At 39.3% G+C, this 23,074-nt stretch overlaps 1 protein-coding gene across 1 annotated transcript in view; it reads left to right on the forward strand.

Moving 5' to 3' along the window:
• LOC140930904 (uncharacterized) overlaps positions 1-23,074 on the forward strand; it is a 142,224-nt gene that overhangs the window by 36,828 nt on the left and 82,322 nt on the right. Inside the window, exons 10-13 of the mRNA XM_073380624.1 lie at positions 10,901-11,682; positions 13,849-14,005; positions 21,111-21,421; positions 21,981-22,413. Coding sequence (XP_073236725.1) covers positions 10,901-11,682; positions 13,849-14,005; positions 21,111-21,421; positions 21,981-22,413 — 1,683 coding nt within the window. The remainder of the gene's footprint in view (positions 1-10,900; positions 11,683-13,848; positions 14,006-21,110; positions 21,422-21,980; positions 22,414-23,074) is intronic.

Raw genomic sequence — 23,074 nt, forward strand, 5'->3', positions numbered from 1 at the left:
CTAAAAAGCTCGTGAAACTCGATTCCGCGGTAGTTTCAACGGGTTTTTCAGGATCTTTGTCATCTTTTAGCCATTTTTGTTGATTGTAGTAGGAGCCCCTGCCGCTCCCTGCTAATTTCGAAGCCCACTCTTTGGCGGCAAAACGATTTTGTCGTCTTCTTTTGTCTTGGAGTCGAGAACGAAAACGGACAAGCTCTTTTTAACTCGTGGGAACGCGCGAGCGTACCACGAGTTATTGCAGGGACTGAGATATGCAAATGAGTCACTCGCTCACTCGTAGTAGACGCACTTCGTAGTTAATCGGGTCCGAACTCGAGAGCGCGAAGATCTATCGTTTCCAAAGAAGCACGCGCTCGCCGAAGTTCGGTAGCATCAAATTCCTCGCTGAAAGCGTGCATCGTGCGCTACAGCACGGTTAGGATAGAGGTCTTACCAAATTTAAGACACGCAGGAATCTTTCAAATTAGTACGATTCAAAAGCCTTTGATCCGTCCAGGCGTTAAACTTGACGAGAAGATGAGCATTTTCTCTTCGACTCCTTCAGCTTCGACGCTGGCTTGATCTCCTACCTTGTAGTAGTGTAGTAGGCTATGTGTATGAATGAATTTATGGCGGTCAGTATAAAACACGGACTGCGGACTACGGACTGCGGACTGGGTATAAAATACGGACTATAAAATACGGACTTGTGAAATGTATGGTAAATAAAGGCACTTCTTTTTCTTCTTCTTCTTAAGGACTCCCCAAGATCACGGGGGGGAAGGATGTGAGTTTGAGCATTACCTTTCAAATAACAGCGGAAATCGAGATAAGAAAACATAAGCTAATGTTTTGCATCCTACTTCGCGGAGGATTTGTGTCGGCTTTGTATCGCTTATGTTCTTTCATTGCCATGAAATGCGTTTACATTGTTTTTTACTGTCAGTAGCCTGGTTTCAATTAGCCTTAATTTCATCCGATTGCTTCGAGTCGTTTTTTCAATCGGTTAAGTATGGCTCGATCGTTTGCCCCGGTCGTTTGCCGGCGGAAGTTCCACGGAAAAGGCATTAAAGCTGAGACTTTTCACCAAATCACGTGACCATCCTCAATGGCGTAGTGGCTATGTGAGGTCGTGTCCGCCCGAAGGTACCGGGTTCAAATTCTGCTGAGGATCTTCTTTTTCCTTTCTTCCCTTTTTTTTTCTTTTTTGTTTTGTCTTGTTTGCCTATTTGTTTTGCCGTTTTTTTTGTTTTTTTGTTTTTAAATATATACTTAAATAACTGTTACTAAAGTGCAACAAACAGCAAGAAAAGTATTGTGTTTCCAGAACAAGAATAGTATATTTATAATCTGAATTTCTATCATTTCCTAAAATTCACTGTGGGAAAACCAGAGGTGATAACTACTTGATTATTTTCTAAACAACGTACCCACGAGTTGACGATAGTCTTTCTTTGATTTCTTCTTTGGAGGCATTCACTTTGAAACTCCAGGGAAAAACAGTGAGCACTATACTTGTAAACCACGATTTCTGTCAAATTGCGTGATTAAGCTTGGTTCAACAGCGGCACGCGTATCAAGTATGACAGGTACTTGTCAACAATCAATTAATTAGCATAGAAAACACTTTTGCTCTCCATAAGTCTGCACAGAAAAAAACATTTTTTCCCGGAATTTTTGAGGAATTGATGAGCTCTATTTAATCGTCTAAAAATTGCAAATTTAGAAAAATGATGATTTCTTACCCTGGATGATACCTTAAAGCAATCTCATACGCTTAAAATGGTAGATAGTTCTCAATAATATTTTTCGGGATCCGGGATTGCCTCATTTGGGGGCTAGGATAAAAGCTAATATGCAGATTTAGCCAAGGCTAAGAGCGAAGCCTCCTTTTACATACTTTTAATTACTTTAAACCAAAATTATTAAAACGAATAAGTTTTAACTTAACCTATGCAAAGAAATCCAGAAATTTATACTTAACTGATTTTAAAACAAAAGGATTAAATTATTAATAAAAATTCACAGTAATAATCTTGGAAGAGAATTCTTACCCATGCGTCTGCATCACTGAACCCTCCCAAAAACAAGCGAGAAGAAAGAAAAAAATAGCGTTGTTTTAATTATCGGTAGGAAGATCTGAGTATAAACATGGGATAGCCTGTGAGCAAGCTCATTTGTGCGAGTTCGTGGAAATTTTAGCGACTCGAGCCGGCATAGCAGGCAAATAGGAATTTGGTTCATACTAGAAATAAACAGACAAAAACGCTTAAATATGCCCTACAAAATGAACGGCTGAGTTTGTTTTTTCTACGGGTCAAACTGCTACTATATATCCTAGAAGCGCTCAGGCATAATAATATGCCAGGACTTCAACCTGGATGAACCAGAAAGGATATAGAACAACTACCTATTTTTTTTTCTTTTTACGGCTACGGGTCGAAATGCTAAACGTGTTCTATATCCTAGAAGCGCTCAGACATAATAATATGCCAGGACTTCTACCTGGATGAACCAGAAAAGATATAGAACAACTGCCTAATTTTTTTTACGGCTACGGGTCGAAATGCTAAACGTGTTATATATCCTAGAAGCGCTCAGGCATAATGATATCATGCCAGGACTTCTACCTGGATGAACCAGAAAGGATATAGAACAACTGCCTAATTTTTTTTTTACTGCTACGGGTTGAAATGCCAAACGTGTTATATATCCTAGAAGCGCTCAGGCATAATAATATGCCAGGACTTCTACCTGGATAAACCAGAAAGGATATAGAACAATTACCTAATTTTTTTACGGCTACGGGTCGAAATGCTAAACATGTTATATGTCCTAGAAGCGCTCAGGCATAATGATATCATGCCAGGACTTCTACCTGGACGAACCAGAAAGGATATAGAACAACTGCCTAATTGTTTTTACTGCTACGGGTTGAAATGCTAAACGTGATATATATCCTAGAAGCGCTCAGGCATAATAATATGCCAGGACTTCTACCTGGATGAACCAAAAAGGATATAGAACAACTGCCTATTTTTTTTTTACGGCTACGGGTCGAAATGCTAAACGTGTTATATATCCTAGAAGCGTTCAGGCATAATGATATCATGCCAGGACTTCTACCTGGATGAACCAGAAAGGATATAGAACAACTGCCTAATTGTTTTTACTGCTACGGGTTGAAATGCTAAACGTGTTATATATCCTAGAAGCGCTCAGACATAATAATATGCCAGGACTACCACCTGGATGAACCAGAAAGGATATAGAAAACTGCCTTTTTTTCTACGCGTCAAAGTTCTAAACGTGTTATTCTTAGAATTGCTCAGGCTTAGTAATATACCAGGTTTCCAGCGACTGATCTTAACTGATTTTGCGGTGCGCAAGAATGGATAATTTACGCGACTTGTAAACAGATATTTCCTTCAGCCGATTGTGTCTCATGCAGGGGAATGTCATGTCTGCGTTCTTCTGTTTCTACTGAAGTTTATTTAAAGAAAGCTTAAGCGAAAATAGGGAGATCGCAATTTATACTCTTACGAACTATAAATTAGGGCTGACCTGGAAGACACGGCGTTGAATTGTGCCGTCATCCTTCAAAATATAATGTGGCTGCGTTTAGGGAGACGATTTCCTCTTCCATCCAGATTTACTTGATTGGTATGTGTGTTTGCGAGAATCTTCAGACAAAGAATTGGGTATACACTGATTCGAATGGCTTGGCGATACTAAGTGCTTAAGTCTACTTACCGATTACAACATGTTTTGGAAGTATTGAGAAGCGGGCCAAACGAGGTTGTCACAGCGTTCTCGAGCGAACACAGCGCGACCTGGATTGATAAAATTACCATTACATGCAGCTATCATGCCAGTGATTTCTCCTTTCGTCGCATAGTGAATAGTTTGTTAGCACATCCTCAACTCTCGAAACATTTGTCTTGCGCCGCTATAGAAGTTGCTTCTCCCGCGAACCATAGGCAGATTTCCTGCTTAACACAATGTTTGATAATTTATTCAAAAGTTGACCTCATGAAAGTGAGCAGTGCATTAATCGACTCAAAAATAAACAGACTTCCTACAGGGTTTTGAACACGGTTTTAATTAAAGTACTTTACGAGCGCTGCGGTAGTTGACCGCAAAAGTGTTACGGTGATGGATACTCAACTGGATGATTACGTCACTTCATAGCAACCAGACGGTACGAATTTTTTAACTTCCGGAGCGCTGAGGCTCGTAATCGGGGGGGAGGAGCTGTTAGATGGGGGGAAAGCGACATACATTACGGAGTGTTTCAAAAGTTCGTTCCGATTGTACATTGCATTATATTTTGCGCAAAGCATTTAATGCTTCTTTAGGCAAATGTATACTGATTCAGGTAAGAAATTTATCTAAAAAAACTTTAAAAGCAATTTTAAACTAAGATTTACAATCTTTTTTGTTGTTTTCTAAAAAAAAAAAAGTGTGAACAGCCGGGCGACATTATTTACAAGGAGTGGGGAAGGCAAAGTGTCAATTTTCCTTTCTAAGGTAGAAAGTGTCAGCAAAACATGAGAGTCGTCCGTGAGGGCAAAGTGTCTAACCTAATTTTCTCACCAATTATAAGTGCCATTTCATCCACGCATAACCCCACCTAGTTAACAGAATTAGCCAATGTAACGGGGAAACGCACGTTACCGGAAGACTGAGTAAGAAATTAGGGTAAGTTTTGAAAACTGTGTGCACACCTGGAAAATCCTGGCCACGCTCCTGATAGAGACTTTGCTGGAGAGAATTCGAAAGGTCCTCGCTAAGATACTGATGGCCAGAAAGGACAAGCCACAGGATAGCTCCAGAAAACCACCAATTAAAATAGATCATGAATTTGTCGCGGCGGAGGATGAACTTGAAGCCCAGGGGTCCCACTCATATATTTTAATGACGGGGGGGTCCTAGGGATTTTTTTGGGTCTGACATTTTGGCCAAAAGGGATTTTTTTGGGTCTATGAAAGACGCCGGGATTTTTTTGGGTCGCGAAAACAACACAGGGATTTTTTTGGGTATTGTATTTTTCATCAGCTCAAATCAACAATAACATAAGCGCAATTTACTGCTTGTGTGGTATTACGGGATATTTCTGAGATTGTAATCTATGTGAAAAGAAAAATTTCCAGAAGATAAATAATAAAATTTGCTGATGCAAAAACACTGAGGGATTTTTTTGGGTAGACAAATTCTGAAGTTGGGATTTTTTGGGGTATAAAATATGAACCTCTGTCGGATCCCCCCGTCATTCAAATATGTGAGTGGGGTCCCTGGGACTTGAAGGCTTCTGATCAAGTGCAATTTTTTAAGGGAGCCCAATTATGTACGATGGGCACAGCTTGTTTGATCTGGAAAATTCAGAGAAGCTCGAGGAGTTTAAGTCGCTAGACAACACATGCTAGGGCTGAGATAAAAATCTCTCGCGCTTTTGAACTCTATCCTGCACGTCTTGTAACTCGTTCCAGGAAACATGATCATATCACGCCAATTCTCAAATAGTTACACTGGCTTCCAATGTACGGCTGTATCAAATACAAGATACTTCTGTTAACCTTTAAAGCCTTACATGGGTTAGCACTTTCTATATAACAGAAATGTTGCAACCCTACAGACCATCAAGAAGCTTAAGTTCTTCTTCTAAAAGGCTCCTGTCAGTACCCTCAGCAAAATTGAACAAATATGGCTGTAGATCATTCTCCTTTGCAGCACCAACAATTTGGAACTCATTGCCAGAACCCATACGTAATCATTATCATGACAAAACTTAAAAAAAATTCTACCAATAATTTCTAATATATAGATTTAGCCAGGGCTAAAAGCGAGGCTCCCATTAATAAATTTATAATTTAAATTTAACAATAAACTTGTATTCGAATTCCACAATTCAGTTAACTTTAGAGGCAATTTTATGTGACTTTTGAGGGAAAGGCTACCTGATTTTAGAGAAAAATAATTTGCAAACAGCCCAAGAGTGAACCAAATCTTACATCGAGTTGATAGCTAGCCTCATATGAACACCCAAAAACTGATAATCATCTTCGATCACATTTAATAGCCATAATAGCTCTTGGTCACCGTAGATTAATTAGTGGGAAAAAAAATCAGGCCAACTTTTTTGGGTTCGACAAGTTTACTTTGCAAAATCTTGTCAACAAATCTGGGTGCGTGTAAACCAACCTTTTATACCATTTATACATCACATCTGAGGTGAAACAGTAGTATGAGGCACTGTTTTTATCATACCGGCAGACCTCGGACAGAAAGCAGTATTTCACAATACAAATTGCACTCATTCAATATTCATAAACGGTTAAAAAAATTTCCAAAATCACCTATACGACCTTCCGGTTCTCACTTTTGTAGTGCGAGCTGTGGCGAGTGTTTGAATGAACATTAACAGAGTTACGCTCCAACATTATAAAGAATTTATTCTGTTTATTTTTTATTTAATGGTTTATTAACGCGCGGCATTTTGAGTACTCCTGCAAGCGATGTTCACTGAACGACTGAAAACAATCGGCACAGCGATTAAAATTACAAGAGAGACTACTAACAATCAATAAAAGAAATATAATTCGGTGAAACATATACAGAAACAACAATTTTCATTCAGAAAGACAAGTATTAAAGTATCCCTAAAAATCCTGAGTCTTCAAGCTTAAAGTTAACTTTATGTTTTAAGCCGGCTTCCCGGTGTTTGCTTTTTTCAAAGACGAACTCGAGGCAAGAAAATCGCTCAAAGCTTTCTTTTCCGGCCAGAATTATAACTAAATATTCTTTGGAACGTTTTCTTTCTATTTGCAGTGAGAAACTGTCTTAAGGCTTTTTAAAGTTCTGTAAGCTTATATCAAACCTGATACTCGGTCAGATCATTGTCTGAAATCTTACAAACGTGCATAAACTAAATGACCGCATAAACTCCGCTCGACTTCATTAAATAAGATCTAAAAAAACAAACATCAAATACAATAATTTCTCTGGCTTACCATTCGAGATGCAGCTCCTGAAAGGTATCAAGAAAAGCCAATGTCGCTTCAGACTTTGCAATCCTCTTACGTATCAAGCAAGGTGAAAACGAAAACGATGCCATCCGAAATCGGATTTCCGACTTTGAGAAGCGACGTATTCCTCAACCAAAAACCCAATAAACAAACTAGCCATGAATAACAGAGGACTCCTGATAGCAGCTGAATTTCATTTTGCACATCCAGTGGAAAAAGACACTTAAAAACATCACAAGTTGACACAAAACTCTGTCAGCTTCAGCTGTCAAAGTAAACAAGATTCAAGATGCTGCATAAATTTTCCGAATGAACTCACCTGTCAAATTTTGACCAATCAGAGCATAAAAATTGGACGCAGAGCGTGACCAACGCGTGACCATGGTGAGAAAAGTCAAAAGCAACTGTCTTCCCTGCCTGTAACAGCTGGCTGAATTTTCGCGTCCGAGGTCAGTTTGCAATCAAAATTTTAATTGTGTAGTACATAAACACAACATATTTCGTATGAATTTAGAACAAACTTGAACTTGAGCCTGCGATCACTTGAAAACTAGTAACTTGTCAGCGGATAACTTCAAAAAAATACTTGACATCGAAGGGTCGACACCTGAGCCCGCGATACAGCCAAGTGATACTGGTCAGCGGGTACCCTGTTTTGACAGCTGTCAATTGATCAAATCATTGATGTCCAATATGTGTGCATTATCAGTTTAACTAGTAAAAGTATGAGATTGAAGATTGTTCGCGATCTAGTAAAACAATTAACTGGTCAGCGGACAGCTTCCAAACAAATCACGTCACCTCGATGAGTTGACACATGAGCCCGCGATATGGCCATGGGATACTGGTCAGTGGCTATCCTGTTTTGACAGCTGTCAATTGACCATATTGTGAATGTCTTAAAATCCTATATTAAAGATGTGGACTTGCCAAGACACGCCTGAGACACCCCTCCCTACCCCACCCGTACAATCTGTAGACGCGTACGTACGTACGTACGTACGCTCGGTCAATCACGTGACAACCAAACGAAAAGAGGTTGACCATATTCCATGAGTATGGGGCTCTGTCCCACGCGCGCTTCGCGCGCGCGGGAGCCCCGCTATTAAAAAATTTAAAATTTCTATAAAGACTTCCTTGTGTAAGGTTTGAACCCAGGAGTCATTTCAAAAGTAGGTTGAGTTTGATCGTCCGGGTGAACGTAGTCCTGAATAGGCAGAGGTTGTCGAAACGTCAGTCACTATCGACAACAACAGTCCTATTCAGGACTACGTTCACCCGGACGATCAAACTCAACCTACTTTTGAAAGACTTTCTTATTCAAAGAACATTTAATTAAAGCTCTGTTAGAATAATGTATATAGTGTAAATGTTGTGATAAGAATTTTAACTTTCAATCTTTAGTTTTAATTTTAATTTTTAGATAAGCATTTTTAATTTGTATTTTTATATATTTGTGTTTTATTATTGATATAAATTTTTCAATCTACAAAATTTTCAGTTTGAAATATTCAGTTGTAAAGCGCCATGAGCCTACGGATATGGCGCTATAGAAATCATTATTATTATTATTATTATTATTATTATTATTGTCTCTATTATCACAGTCTTTGCTGGTGTTCTTTTTGTGCATCAGCCGGGCGCAAACCATGCACCTAGAGCGTCAGTCACTCAAGTCAATCATTCTGTTCATACACTGAGCACCTTTCTAAGGATTCGTGCAGATCCCAGCATGCAGATCTTTTGAATCTCTGTCATAGTAGCTCTCTCTGATACTTTCTTGATGTTTTCTACCATACCCTTCGTCACTGTACCAAGCGCACCAACAACCACAGGGATCACTACGGTTTTCATATGCCACATTCTCTGTATTTCTAGTTCTAGGTCTTTGTACTTGCATTTTTTTTCAGTTTCCTTCAGTGCGATGTTTCTATCTGATGGAACAGTCATATCAATAAGTTTGCAGGTGGAATTCACTGAATCTTTAACAATGATATCTGGTCTGTTCGCTGTTGTAGTTCTATCAGTATTGACTGGCATGTCCCACATGATGGTGATGTTGTTTTCTTTATTGTGTGTCACGGTCTCTGGTTCGCGTTCGTACCATTTGTCTGTAATCTCTATATCATGATCTTTACATATGCTCCAATGGAGATATGCTGCAGCATTATTGTGCCTGGAGATGTACTCTGTTTTGGCTAATACCTCACATCCAGATACAATATGGTCCACTGTCTCTTCATGTTGCGAACACAATCTGCATTTGCTCTCCACTGGCTGGCCACATATTACTTTCTGGTAGTTTCTGGTGTTTATTGCCTGGTCTTGAGCTGCTACAAGTAATCCCTCTGTTTCTCCTTTCAAATTACTTGACAACCATTTGTTGGTGGTGACTGAGTCTACATGAGGCTTCTCTAGGATCTTTGGATACTGGCCATGCAATGCTTTGTTTTTCCACTTTTCTTCTTTCATTGACTTCATCCTGGACTTATACACGTGCTTCAGGGCTTTAGCATTTTCAGAGGCAGATTTATCTTCTCTGTTCTCATTCTCTGGCATTGTTACTTCCCTTTTGAATTTAGTAGCATTCTTGGATATTGAATTTTTGGCTTTAGATCTTTCATGTTCAAGCACCTGCCTTGGATATTGCCCTTCCTTGTGCTTCAGATAGTGATCAAGTCCTATTGTTGCAGTTTTGAATGCTGTTTCTACATCAATCAGGCCCCTATCTCCATCTTTTCTTGGGATGTACAGCCTTTCCACATCTGCTTTAGGATGTAATATTTATTATTATTATTATTATTATTATTATTATTATCCCTAAGGGTAAAGGATAAATTTTCCCAGTATTGATGCATTGACCGAATTGGTTTTGAACATTTCCTTATTTTGGACGTGTTACTAACAAGCCCATTACCACTACTTTTCCTAGGCGTTTTGGAGTTGACCAGTCTAAGGGTGCAGAGAAAATTAGGTTTTGAAGGTTTGAAATTGAGGATGCCAGAGTGAAGACGCCTTTTGTATGATGACGTCATTCTCCTACAGTGAAAAGCGTTAGTTTTTTATCACTGATATTACATCACTCGGCACAGTTACGTTGTCGAAAGGTCCGTAAAGGAATAATACACATTTTATGACGTTGCTAAGGCTATAACGGTTACCGACAATCGTACTTACCCGACACCTCGGGCTTCCACATACGTGAACTGTGGAGGAGAGGTGAGGGAAGGCGGGTAAAGGTTTGCAAAGATTTAGCATGAGAAGGGTGAATTAGTTTACATTTAATGGCACTCCGTACAGCGGCGGGGGGGGGGGGGGGGGGGATTAGCTACTTCCCATACATTCTCTTAAATGAAATCCAAACGATGTTCTCACAACTTGCAAAGCGATCAGCAAGGGCCTTGCCAGCGGATTTATGTACTGATCATGCGCATTACGTCAAAAACCATAGATCGAAACAAAAACATGGCGGTCGAAGGCGGGACTGTTTCTCACTATTATATTTTGTTAATTCGCAAATTTATTACTCTTATGTCGCTTTTCAGACATTTCTGTTAAAAAATTTCCCTCTGCAGAGTTTAAAATATGCAAACATATAGCTCCGTATCATGGTCATAGTCATGGTCATGGTCATGGGGCCGAAGACCAAAAACAACATGAATTTCCAGCCTGAAAAAAACATAACCGATCAGGCCACGTTAATTGTTTGTGAAGAATAAGGATAGAGGGGAGGGGGAGGGGGGGAGAGAGAGAGAGGGGGGGGGGGGAGAGGGCTTATTAGAGAGGGGGGAGGGGGCGTAATTGAGAGGGGGAGCTTAATAGAGGATTTACGGTATTCACACGCTGCAAAAATAAACATGAAATTAAATCTTGTTATCCCTTCTCCTATCATTTAGATGGAGATCACCAGTGGACAATTCAGTTATTTCTGGAGGACCCAGAACAGTTCATACGCGAAATGGACAGGACTACTAGCATGTGCAAGAGGCAGCGAGAATTTTTCATTTTGAGTGCAGTTATTCCGTATCTTGAAAAATCCTGGAGAGATTGCATTTCTTCAAATGACCGGGAAGAGGTCTGCAAGATTTTGGCGTCACTATCTTGCAGTTTAAACAGTGGTCTAGTTGTCAGGCGCGCATTGCATCAGCTGTTTCATCTAATCTGCAAAGAAAATTTTGGCTGTAGGGAAGAAAATTTAATGGTTGTGGAGAAAATCATCAGGTCATCGATTTTATCATCCGAGACTTTGTTTAGTAATGATGAACATTCGCAGCAAAATCTCAAACTTGAAGTCTACAGCCGTATTCTATGGTTAGCCTTAATGCGACAGGTCTTACAAGGCAATTCGCCCGTTGTGGACCAGAAACAAGATCTGCAAAAGATGCAGGGGATGCTTAAAACATTGAAAGCCAAAAGGAAGGATGTTTTTCGTTATTCACTAGAGTTCATCCAGAGGACCATCTCTCATCTCCTGAAATTGCGTAACAAATCAACAGCGTCAAAAAAGTCGATTCCCTTCCTGGATGAATGTCAGGAGTTCTGTAGAAATGAAAAAATGAAAGGCGAAGACTTAACTTTCCTTCCGAAAGTTGCCGAGGAGAAGAGAAGAATATCCATAACTAAGAAAAGAGATGACTGGTTTCATTTGCATTGTGTATTGATTTACCTACACCAAAAGGTAAGTCACTTTTGCAATTGAATATCTCCAACTTAATGATCGAATAAAAACTTATTGTACTACACCATTTGTAAAGCATGCGAACCAAAGGAATCTTTACAAAATGGTGAATTTTTGTCGAACTTTTACTGTTTACTCCGGACAGAAGAGTGCTTCACGGGGCTTGTAATCCCATAGTAATTTATAAGGATCCCTTTTTTCCTTAAAAATTATCTACAATCATGGACAAAAGTCTTGGGACAGTTGTACAGTTCGAACGCTTTTTAACCCACGCGAAATTGTATACGCGCGCTACTAACACTGTACGTCCCTCCCCCTCCCCCCACCCACAGACAGTGTTGAAACCGTCAAGGCACAATTCCGTTGAGCTTTCAACATTGTATTGGGTGGGGAGGGGGGAGGGGACATGGATTTGTGAAAAGACAGCACTGCTTTTTGCGACAGAACTTGTGAAACGCATAGAATTGAGTTACGTTCTGACTGTCCATGACTGTCCATGAAGCCCCAAAACAAGCCTACTACCCATTTTCTAAAATATTTAAAATTCAGACGCTTTTGCGAGTAACTTTTTCCACTTGTGAACGCTGGTTGCAGGTTCTATCTCATGTCCGTGCTACAGACGACTTTGAGTTTTCACATTTCAGTGCAATTTCGCGGAGCGTTAGCCCCGTGTTTTCTTTAAGAAACCAAACCCCGGCCCGCTGTTCGACGGAAATTTTTCCGGTATACACCATTACGTACTGTGAAACCGTTTGCTCCAGTAACCGCTTAACCGTTAATCCCGTTTATTCTTTGAAATATTGTACGCGCGACTATGCAACAAAGAAGGTTTTACGTTATGACGAATTTAACGTGGTCGTTTTCACACTCCAAAAAAAAGTCCGTTATACAACACCGGACATCTTCCAAACCTGCTCCTCATATGATAACTCACTTGAAAACCCAAAAAAACATATTTTCCCTGTTCAAACACAGTAAAAACTGCGTTTTTTGGTTGAGCAGCAAATTCAGACAATCATGGATAAAGTCTTGGGACAGTTGTACAGTTCGAACGCTTTTTAACCCACGCGAAATTGTATACGCGCGCTACTAACACTGTACGCCCCTCCCCCCTCCCCCCACCCCACAGACAGTGTTGAAACCGTCAAGGCACAATTCCTTTGATCTTTCAACATTATATTGGGTGGGGAGGGGGGAGGGGACATGGATTTTTAAAAAGACAGCCGCTGCTCACAGATGTCCTTCCGCTATAAAGTTTAAGATAGGACTAGAATGCGCGTGCGTCAGGAGCCGATGCGCGTGCATGAATTGATCAAACGTCCTTTTAATTTCTAAGGCTTACTTTCCGGCAAATAAAATGAATTAAATGTAAAAAGTGAAATAGAAATAGCGGTCCGATTTTGTTTATCACTCGTATGATTACAGACCGAATTGGACTCCACTCAGTCCTGTCACCATAACATATAACATAATCTCTTCCTGCATTTTTACTTCATTCTAACTTGAAAACCACTTTGAGACAGCTGAGGCTTCAATCAATGAAATATTTCAATGTCGAGAGAGACGACTAATTTTCTCCAATATTTTCACTGTCTTAGTTACTCTCCCGAACCAATTAAATAAATAAATAAACGAAAAAATAAACAAACAAATAAATACAAATAAATAAACGAATAACTACGTAACAATTTAAATCCCTTTTCAGTCTCAGTTCAGTCAAAACTTTTACTCCCCCAACGGATCAACCGATTCACAATTACATCATGTCAAGTTTAGTTGCCAATCATCATTGCTTTTATAACATCGTTATAAGATATAAATTTGGAAAAAAAATATATCATTATCGTAAAGGGCCAATATTGGGTGGTTCAGCTCTCATTTTGACCTTGCCTCTTGGTATCACAAAGGACTACATTGATCCTACTTAAGGAATCACCGAAAAGTGTCACTATTGTTTGCCCGTGTGTTGTTGTTTAATTTGTTTAATAGTTGTTTTTTCTTTTGTTTTTTGTTTTTACTTTTATAATGTCTGCCTTAAGTTTATCTAATGTTGCTTGCTTCCTTGCAACATTTTATCTTCAGTTGGAATATCTGGTCGTACTATTTCAAGCCTATCTATTTTTTTTATCTATGTGTTGGTGTTCTTGTTCTTTTTCATCTCTTTAGGTGCACGGTGAGCCTCAAGAAACCGGGGAACGCGCCATGGGCCTCATTGCATTGATAACTAACTCTTATCTTAAGGGAGGAGGTGGAGCCGACTGGAGGTTTTGCTTACTGTTATCGTCAATCCTCGTTGATATTACGAACAACAGCGTTTGTAAAGGTATTATTAATTCCTTTGAAAAGCGAGGGCAAAAATGAACAGGCGACGTAGAGCCTTCGGCAGGCTATCTAGTATTATTTAAATGATCTATACAACATAGGCTCAATATTGGGCACGGAAGCCGAAAAGGGAAAATCCAAAAAATATTTTGCAAATCCGAATCGCAATTTTTTTTTTCTCTCAAATCACTGTCGAAGAGTTTGTCAAATCAACATTTTTATTTCCGCAGTCCATGATCATCTCCATTCTGTTTCATTCCACTCACGGGTTAAGATGAGCTCAACATGCATGGTCTTCATAGCTCAGTTGGTAGAGAGTCTCAATAGGGCTAACCGTCAGCCCTCAAACGGCCTAAAATTTAACCGTCATCGTCAAAAGGGCTTTTTCTTTTACCGCCAACAGTCAAAACGTTTCAAGGTATTGCAAATTTCACTATTTTAACTGAACTTCATGGACTTTGAACACCTGGGGGTAACGGGAAAAACCACGGGCCATGTTCTCAAAAACACTCCCTAAACGTTACAAGACCTTACAACTTTCTTATAGTGTGCGTATATCTTAAAATATTACGAAATTTCCTATGTGAACCTTAAAGACACACAATTTAATTATTTAATTTGTACAGCGGTTAATATATATATTTTTTGACTCTGCATATATATGTACAATAAGAAAAATAAAAATTATTGATAATAACTTAAACCGCGAAAATGAATGTTCATGCAGTCAAAATCGGATTCTTATCTACCTAGAATTAATCTCAGTGAATCAGTTAATGAAGCAAAACAGCAGCTGTCAATGCAACGTGAACATTTTTATTTCACAGTTTTGAGATTTTATCCATTTCTGCGAACTTTCTATAGTAACGTTCACAACACACCTTTTAATGATGACCTCAAAACTGATATGCCCCTGTTTACGGAAACACTTTCATTGCAATAAATTGACCCGCGATTGATTTTGAATTGAGTGATTCGTAAATAAAACACTTAAAGTCAAGTCAGTCTCTGACTTGAAGTGCGAGTCTGTTCCCACGTGCAACTTCCACGCGTGATCTTTGTGCGTGTGTCTGAGAAACAAAACTGTTTTTTTGGTGCCCTTGATGCCCGATCTGCCCTCGAAAATCAACGATAAATTTACAGGAATATTTTTTGAATCACTATCGCGTATCCGTTTGGTTGAAAGCATGTTGGCATCTTTCTGTAAACACCACACCACAACTAACAAAAGGACACGCAGTCGGAGGTTCGCAATTAAGCTCGAAATACCTCCGTTGTCCATGATTGGTAAGTTGTAAACATGTTTAGGGTTAATTTACGGAATAGCCGAGACTTGTTGTATTGGTGGATAAGTTGTCACACTTTTATTTGGACTTCGACTACCTCTTTGTTTGGCTATCGGCGCTCAACATGATTAAGCAATAAATGATTAACAAAGTCTATAGGTAGACAAAAACGTTTTTTTTTTTATTTCCTGTTTGTAAATTCGCCGCGCATCGATTCTAACGGTAGGATATAACAACATTGGTATTAAACGAAAGATATTTACAAACATTTATTCTACTAAAAGTGTCCGATTCTCCATAACTCCATGCTGTCGCTTGAGTTTGGGTCGCTTGGGATTCTTGACTTTCAGTGTTTTAAGGTCTCGTATTTTGCGTTTTGTCTTAATCTTTCGAATTCCGGTGAGTTGACTAGGCTCGCGGTTTCCAGGATCCTCTCGTCTCCACTGGTCAGAGTTTTTACCGTCCGTGGGTAAAACGGTGAATTTACTTCCAAACCGAAATTGGACCATTTTGATCAGGTTTGCTATTTGTATCCACACCCCCTTGGCGAATGCTTCATCTTTTTGTTTCATCACGTTCTGTAAAAGTTCGAGGAGGAGACTTACCACCTTCCTGGCGATTTCAAATTCGCTTAAGTTCTCTCCGAAAAAGAAAGGAAACATGATTGTTGAGCTTTGCTGGTGTATGAACAATCTTAATTGTCTTAAACTTTCTGTGATAATTCCGTTCAGGGTTTTGAAACAGGTAGCTTAGTTTCCGATATTCTCTTTCAACATCAATATTCCACACTTTTCCGAGGATGTTTGGGGTTCCAGCAGTAAACTTGCTGGCCATGTTGGACATGTTTTTTTTTTTTTTTCGGGTAAACGGAACTGACGGTCTTAGACTCGAACTGGAAGAAGACGTCGCATAAAATAGCTTGCATGTAGTGTTCAGGTCTTGTTATAGACACTGAACAATACATCTAGGACTATCCAATCAGAGTAGGTGTTGGGTATGACTTATTGTTTGTCAAACAAAAGGCACACGAGAGAGTTCACATGCAAATTTTAGAGCTCGAGTCAAACATTTGTTAAACATAATTAGTGACTAACGCGGTGTAAAGATGAATAAAACTTTATTTCTCACAAAAACTTTCAAAAACTTTCAAAGGATCTCAATACAGCTCTATTTACACACGGGCAACGATGTAATATTTTTATTTAGAATAAACAGGGAAGACCTAGGGTTCCTTATATTGTTAAGCATAGCAATACATTTTGACCTGCGTGCATCTTGTGCAAAAGCTCTAGAATAAGAAGGTAACTGTTTATTGTTTTCAATCTCTTCACCCCAGGGGCCCCACTCACATATTTTAATGACGGGGGGGGTCCGAAGGATTTTTTTGGGTCTGACATTTTTGCCAAAAGGGATTTTTTGGGGTCTATGAAAGACGCCGGGTTTTTTTTGGGTCGCGAAAACAACAGAGGGATTTTTATGGGTATTGTATTCTTCATCAGCTCAAATCAAAAATAACTTAAGCGCAATTTATAGTTTTGTTTTTGACCAAAACCAAAGTTGAAGTTGGCATGTTTTAGCTTTCCAGAAGATAAATAATAAAATTTGCTGATGCAAAAACACTGACGGATTTTTTTTGGTATGCTAAAAAAAGTAGGGATTTTTTTGGGTAGACAAATTCTGAAGTTGGGATTTTTTTGGGTATATAATATGAACCTCTGTCGGACCCCCCCCGTCATTAAAATATGTGAGTGGGGCCCCTGGGCTCTTCACGTTCTTCGGGGGTGATGACATAACTTTGAAAAGGTACGTGTTTGCCTTCATACAAAACCTTCAACACCCGGTTACACTCGGGGTGATGCCCGTACTCTCTTGGGTACTTGTAATACGTCTGACGCAGCACATCGTCTTCCTCTAGACAAAGTGTAGCATCTGAGTCGTCTCGAGAGTCTTCTTTCGTTTTTTGGACATGAAACTTGTAGGATTCCCATTAAAACCGTTGTCACACAGTTCAAAGCGTTCGTCATATTTGCGTGTATGGCGCTGGTGTTGGATAAATGCTTTCTGTTTAGCCTCTTGGCGATGTTTTTCAAACATCTCCTTCATCACCCCATAAGGATGGAATCTTGTGACCTGTGGCTGAGGTAAATACGAGAGCCGCCCCTTGATACCATGCGATATTGGCTAGTCTATCCTCAGGTAAAAGTTACACTCTTTTTTGTGACATATCAGAAACATACGATCCTGGCTCCAAGGCTGTTTACTTTTGCTTAATGCTAGCTTGTTAGAACAATCACAGACCAACTGAGCTGCATATTTTTTCTCACCAGAGTGTGTATGATGCGCGATCCACTCTATGTCCTCTTTCCATTATGCAGCAGGGGCAAACATGAAGCACATTTTCTCGGGACAGTACACATAGCCAAGAGCCATAATGGGACAGAGAGGGAATCTTAGGGCGTTGGCCGGGATATGTGAATTTCACTAAAGTTATTTTTAGAGGTTGTAATTAAAAGGAAGTCTAATTTCTGGGACGTCCGCTCATTTTAATCGATTGTTTGAAACGTCATCAAGTCAGCGCGTGACTGCCTTAATGCAAACAATGCAGAATATTGTGATAGCGATCGACTGTTGAATATTGAACATGACCCTTTTCGAGTGAGATTTACAGGCGTCTAGATTTCGGCATCAATATTTAGATGAGCCTGATGAGCACATTTCAGTTAAAGAAAAAGTTAGCGTTCCTACTCGCAAGCGTAGGATAAGCGCTAATTTGTCTGAAGAGGACTCAAATTCTGTTTCCCTCGAGAGAAAGCCGTGAGAAGAAGTCCGATTAATTATGAAAAGAAACAGACGAAAGTCAAGAATTAACTAAAATTCTTAAAATGATGCTGCTTGTTCCAATAAGTTTTTTCCTTCTGGTGGGTAGATTATACTCTGGAGGGTTCTAAGTTTTGATTTAACTACAAGTTTTTTGTCGGTTGTTTCACGCTGAGAGGTCATGACACGCATATTGATTTTCTGGGGGTTTTGTTTCTGGTCGGCCCTCTGATCCAAAATTAGCGCTCTTTGTTGCGGCTAAATGAGGTTTTAGGCTGTATAATTTTTTTCAAAGTGCCTCCTGCATCTGACTAACTACAAGCGAATTTCTTTTGTCCGCGAATGTGTCCTCTGCTACTGAAGAAACAAGTTTCAGATACAATGTTCTGAGCGTCAAGTATTTCTTTGGTTAACCGTTAGCTTTCGATTGCTTTCCAAATTTTTCATGACTTATCGTTAGAGCTGTTCTGATACGAAGTTCTGACACATGGGACGAAGTTTACTTCCTTTTTTGTTAGCACCTCTGCTGCTTTCCTGTTTTGATTTGTGCTGTGATTTGCTTGCATTTTAGCGTTTTCGTTCGAATTACGCGTCGACGTCGCTTCACTTGAATTGACGTTTGGCTGCTTTGATTGTTTTGTGCGACGATTATTCCCACTTCTCTGTTTGCCTTTTGCTGTTGTTTATTTCTTGCTGCCGAGGTTCCAATACCGAAATTGAAATTTCATGACTAGGATCGCTGTCCGCGGACTTCAATTCCTCCACATAAAAACTAATATATCATCTAGCAAGTCAGTCATTTCCAACGAAATCGTGGAATCTAGCTCCCAATCGGGACAACTTTGCGAAGCGATGTTTTAAAGAATATTGGTGATAGTAAGACTTTTTTCCTAGCAAAGCGACACATAATAGTTAACACATAATAGATTCTACATGAACCAATCAAGGTTAAAAGAGCCCGGGCAAGCCTAGGCAAGCGTAATGTGCCTATTGAAATCCTCTTTGGGGAGGTAACAATAACGTATGTATGTATTGTAGTAGAGAGAAGCTTATTAGTAAACCTATACCGAATTAGTATGCTGGAAGACAGTTATTAGATGGAGGAACGGATTTTTACTTAGCTAGCTAGACACTGACAAGGCACTTAATTAGTATGGAAGAACGCACTTTTTTCCTGGGTTATAACAATGGGTGACGTCATGGACTCGACCCTTATGCATATTAATAAGGGACGGACCATTAGACAACTTATGGGGGGAGGGGGGCGAAGTACAAAAAAAATATTCGGGCAAGGGAAAATTAAATGAAAAAAATTCATGCACGCCAATTAACACTAAAAAATATTCATGCTACGGCCTAAAAAAAATTCATACAAGGAATTTGATAACAAAAAAAAGTTCCTGTGGCTCAAAAATTCCCCACTCCCCCGATAACTTTATTAATGGTCCGTCCCTAAAGGGAACGCACACGAAACGCAAAGGGAACGCACGTAAGGGGAGTGAAAACAACATAGTAGACAACTCGAGTCTGTTCTCAATGATAACATTCAGTGCTGTTGCGATATCTTGGTGGAAAACATTCACTCTTTTTATCCAGTAATTTGTAATCTTATCATCACCTGGAGAAGACCAATTTCTCTTCTTTTTCACGCTTTCAAATACCATCTCCTTTGTGATCTTCATGTCATATGCTCTGGGCTGCTCTATACATGTATGTTGCTTCAAATCTGTCTCAACGCTTCGTATCCAGTCCTCCTAGTGAGTTTTGTCGCTCGTGTTCTCCCATATTGGCCTCCAAAATTCTTCAAGCTCATCCTTTGTTGTTGTTGCTGTATTTTCTTGTCCAAGCACTTAATCTTTGTCGTTTTATCCGCGCCTTTCACTATATTAGTTAAATGTTTGTAAAACGAGCCTTCATCCAAATCAAACCACTGACTAGTCTTGCATCGTTCACAGACGGCTTTTTTCTTCTCTCTTTGATAATTATGATGATGATGATGATGATGATTATTGTTGTTGTTGTTTTTATCATGCATCATAGCAAGAGGATTCTGATAAAGAAAATTTTGTTTATAAAATATCAGAATCTGTAAAAAGAGGGGCAGCATATTGATATGTTTCAACATGAAGTATAAATCTAATTCTTCCCTCAGCAAAGTTAAGCCCCGTTTTCTCGTTCCGTTTGCGTTCCGTTCGCATTCTGATTTTTCTTTGGTCACATATACTTTTCTATCAGTTTGATATTTGCAGCTGTTTAGAAAGAAAGTAGCGAGTAACAAAACTTGCACAAACCTGACCGGGTTGTTCGAGGGCAAGAAATACTTTTAGCGATGAATTTCGCAAGCAGAAAATGGAAGCGATTTGAACCATTAGCTTTGAAATCGAGGTAAAGAAGCATATGCTCTGCTTCACACCGCGGAGACGACTTACGGTATCGGCTTAACGGGCCTGGAAGGCTATAAATGAATATTATTGATGCATTAGATGTACATCCTCACTTAGCATAGTAGTAAAGAATCATGACGAGGATTAAGATAAAATTTTAAAAATCAATGTTTTTATTGAACTTCTTGAATAATGATAATGACAATGATACAGGACCTGCATTGATAGCAGTTTTTTTTACCTAAAACTGAAGCAGCAATCCTGCATAAATATGGTTAAATTATTATTATTATTATTATTATTATTATTATAATGATAATAATGATAATACTTTTAGAGAAGCCCGCCCAGTTATAAGACTTTTAGTGAATTCTCGACCAGGTGACTACAGAAGAGCCGAGATTGATACCAGAACTAAAGAAAAGTCCTTAGGGACTGATCTTGAGAACATTAACAAAGCCGTGGCTCAATAAATGGACCAAAACTCTATCTCCAGTTGAAAACCCCTTCGGATATTTATAGCTCGCAAATTAAAAAAAAAAAGGGAAAAAGTAAAGATAAAGAAGTTACACGCAAGCTGTTTGTTTTGATACTTACGAACTTTTATTTTCTGAAACAGAAGCAAGAGTGCAAGCTGCTGGATGTTTAGCAAGTTGTCTCAAAGATGAAAAAATCCAAAAAACACCAGAGTGTAGAGTGCTTCTGGAGCAGGCAGGTTATAATGTTTTCTTTTGCCCGGACAAGGAAAACAGGACCAGCCTTCTTCTCCTTCTTTCATGGGATAGAAATTTAGAGGAAGTCCTTCCACTTGAACAGCATTCCGAACGCTTGGCCTTAGAATACAAAGCACAGGCGCTGGAAATCAGTAACAAAACAATTCATCAAAGCACGAGCTCTTTCGTTAGAACAGGGATGTTCCAAGGAGGAAAGGTAAGGGCGCGAGAGCGCTTCCAATTACATAGCCTGCGCCAGTGTCGTAACTAAACTTCTTGTACAGTCCGACTACGAAACAGCTCCGAAATTCTTGTTCTGGTTCCCCTCCAGTGTACCAGGAGTGGAGGATGCACCATGATTGGCTTGTTAAAAAGAGCTTTTGTCAATTTGTCAATCAGTTTGGTTGGAAATTCGAAACCCATTTCCATTAATGTGTTGCTAATTGAGTCTGTTGGCGGCTCGTAACAAGGATATCGGCGCTTATTCGCAGTATGTGACGCAAGCTTAACCAGTCACATCGCAGCTGACCTTTAAGTTTGTAGCTTATCGAAAACCACTCTCCATGCGTGGCTATCCTGTAGGATCCTGGACACAGTGTTTTTCTGAGACAGCATGATCGACTTGATAGCCAACAATTGTTTTGTATGTGAAGTCTTTTGGTCAATGAACGATACCTCGATACCTCGATACCATACTGAAGTTTCGTTTGCAATAAAAGTTTTAGCTGTCTGGTTAATTTTTTTTTTCATTCGTACATTTTCATATTCCTACAAAGGTCGCCGTCAAGGTTTTGATAGCAAAAAAGAAACATTTGCTGGAAGACAATCCAGAATTCCAGGCCAGAGGCAAACTTTATCGTGAAGCCTACAGTATGAGCCGATTAAATCGTTTTCAGCACCCAAACTTTCCCGTCCTTCTTTGCCACGACACTAAAAGCTTGCCGTACCATCTCATCACCAAGCTGGAAATATGGGGTGATCTTCTGCAGCTTTTGAGGAAGTCCAGAGAAAAGAATCCTAATCTGTCCGCCACGCAGCTTCTTAATATGCTCATCGACATCAGCGAGGCCCTTCTTCACTTGGAAAATTTGGGTTTAGTTCACCGCGCAATCATGGCAGAAAATGTTCTTGTTGGAGAAAAACTCACCTGCAAATTAAGTGGTTTACACTCTCTGCAGCAATTGCCAGTAAATGATTCATCTTCTGAAGGTAATAACAATGTGCACTATATTTCGTTATGTTCTAAGGAATCTTATACCGCTGTGGTTAAAAAAAATGTAGTAAATTTGTGTTTGTGACAATAATAATATATAGATTTAGCCACAGCTTAAAGCGAAGCTCCCATTGATAAATTTATAACTTAAATTAAACAATAATTTTGTATTCCACAAATCAGTTAACTTAAGGCACATTCATGTGACTTTTGAGGGAAAAGCTAAGTGATTTTGGAGTAAAACAAATCTTGTATCGAGTTGATATAGCCTCATATATACGCCCAAAAAATAGTCTTCGGTCACACTTAAGAGCAATAATGGCTTTTGATCACAGTAGATAAGGCGTGGAAAACAAATTCTTGGAAAACAAATCAGGCCGAATTTTTTGCGTTCGACAAGTTTACAAATTCTTGCCAATAAATCTGGGTGCGTGCAAACCATTCTTTTATTTATTTTTATACACCACATCTGTCGAGAAAGAGTACTATGAGGCGCTTATCATACAGACCTCCTACAAAATGCAGTATTTCACAATTTTTTAAGACAAATTGCATTCATTCAATACTCAGGACCATCGAAGCACGCGTGAAAAAATGTCCAAAATCACCTCTACGGCCAGCCGGTTCTAACTTTTGACAAGCGCCAAATTTGCGAAG

This window comes from Porites lutea, chromosome 3, assembly GCF_958299795.1.
Source record: "Porites lutea chromosome 3, jaPorLute2.1, whole genome shotgun sequence".
Lineage (NCBI taxonomy): Eukaryota > Metazoa > Cnidaria > Anthozoa > Scleractinia > Poritidae > Porites > Porites lutea.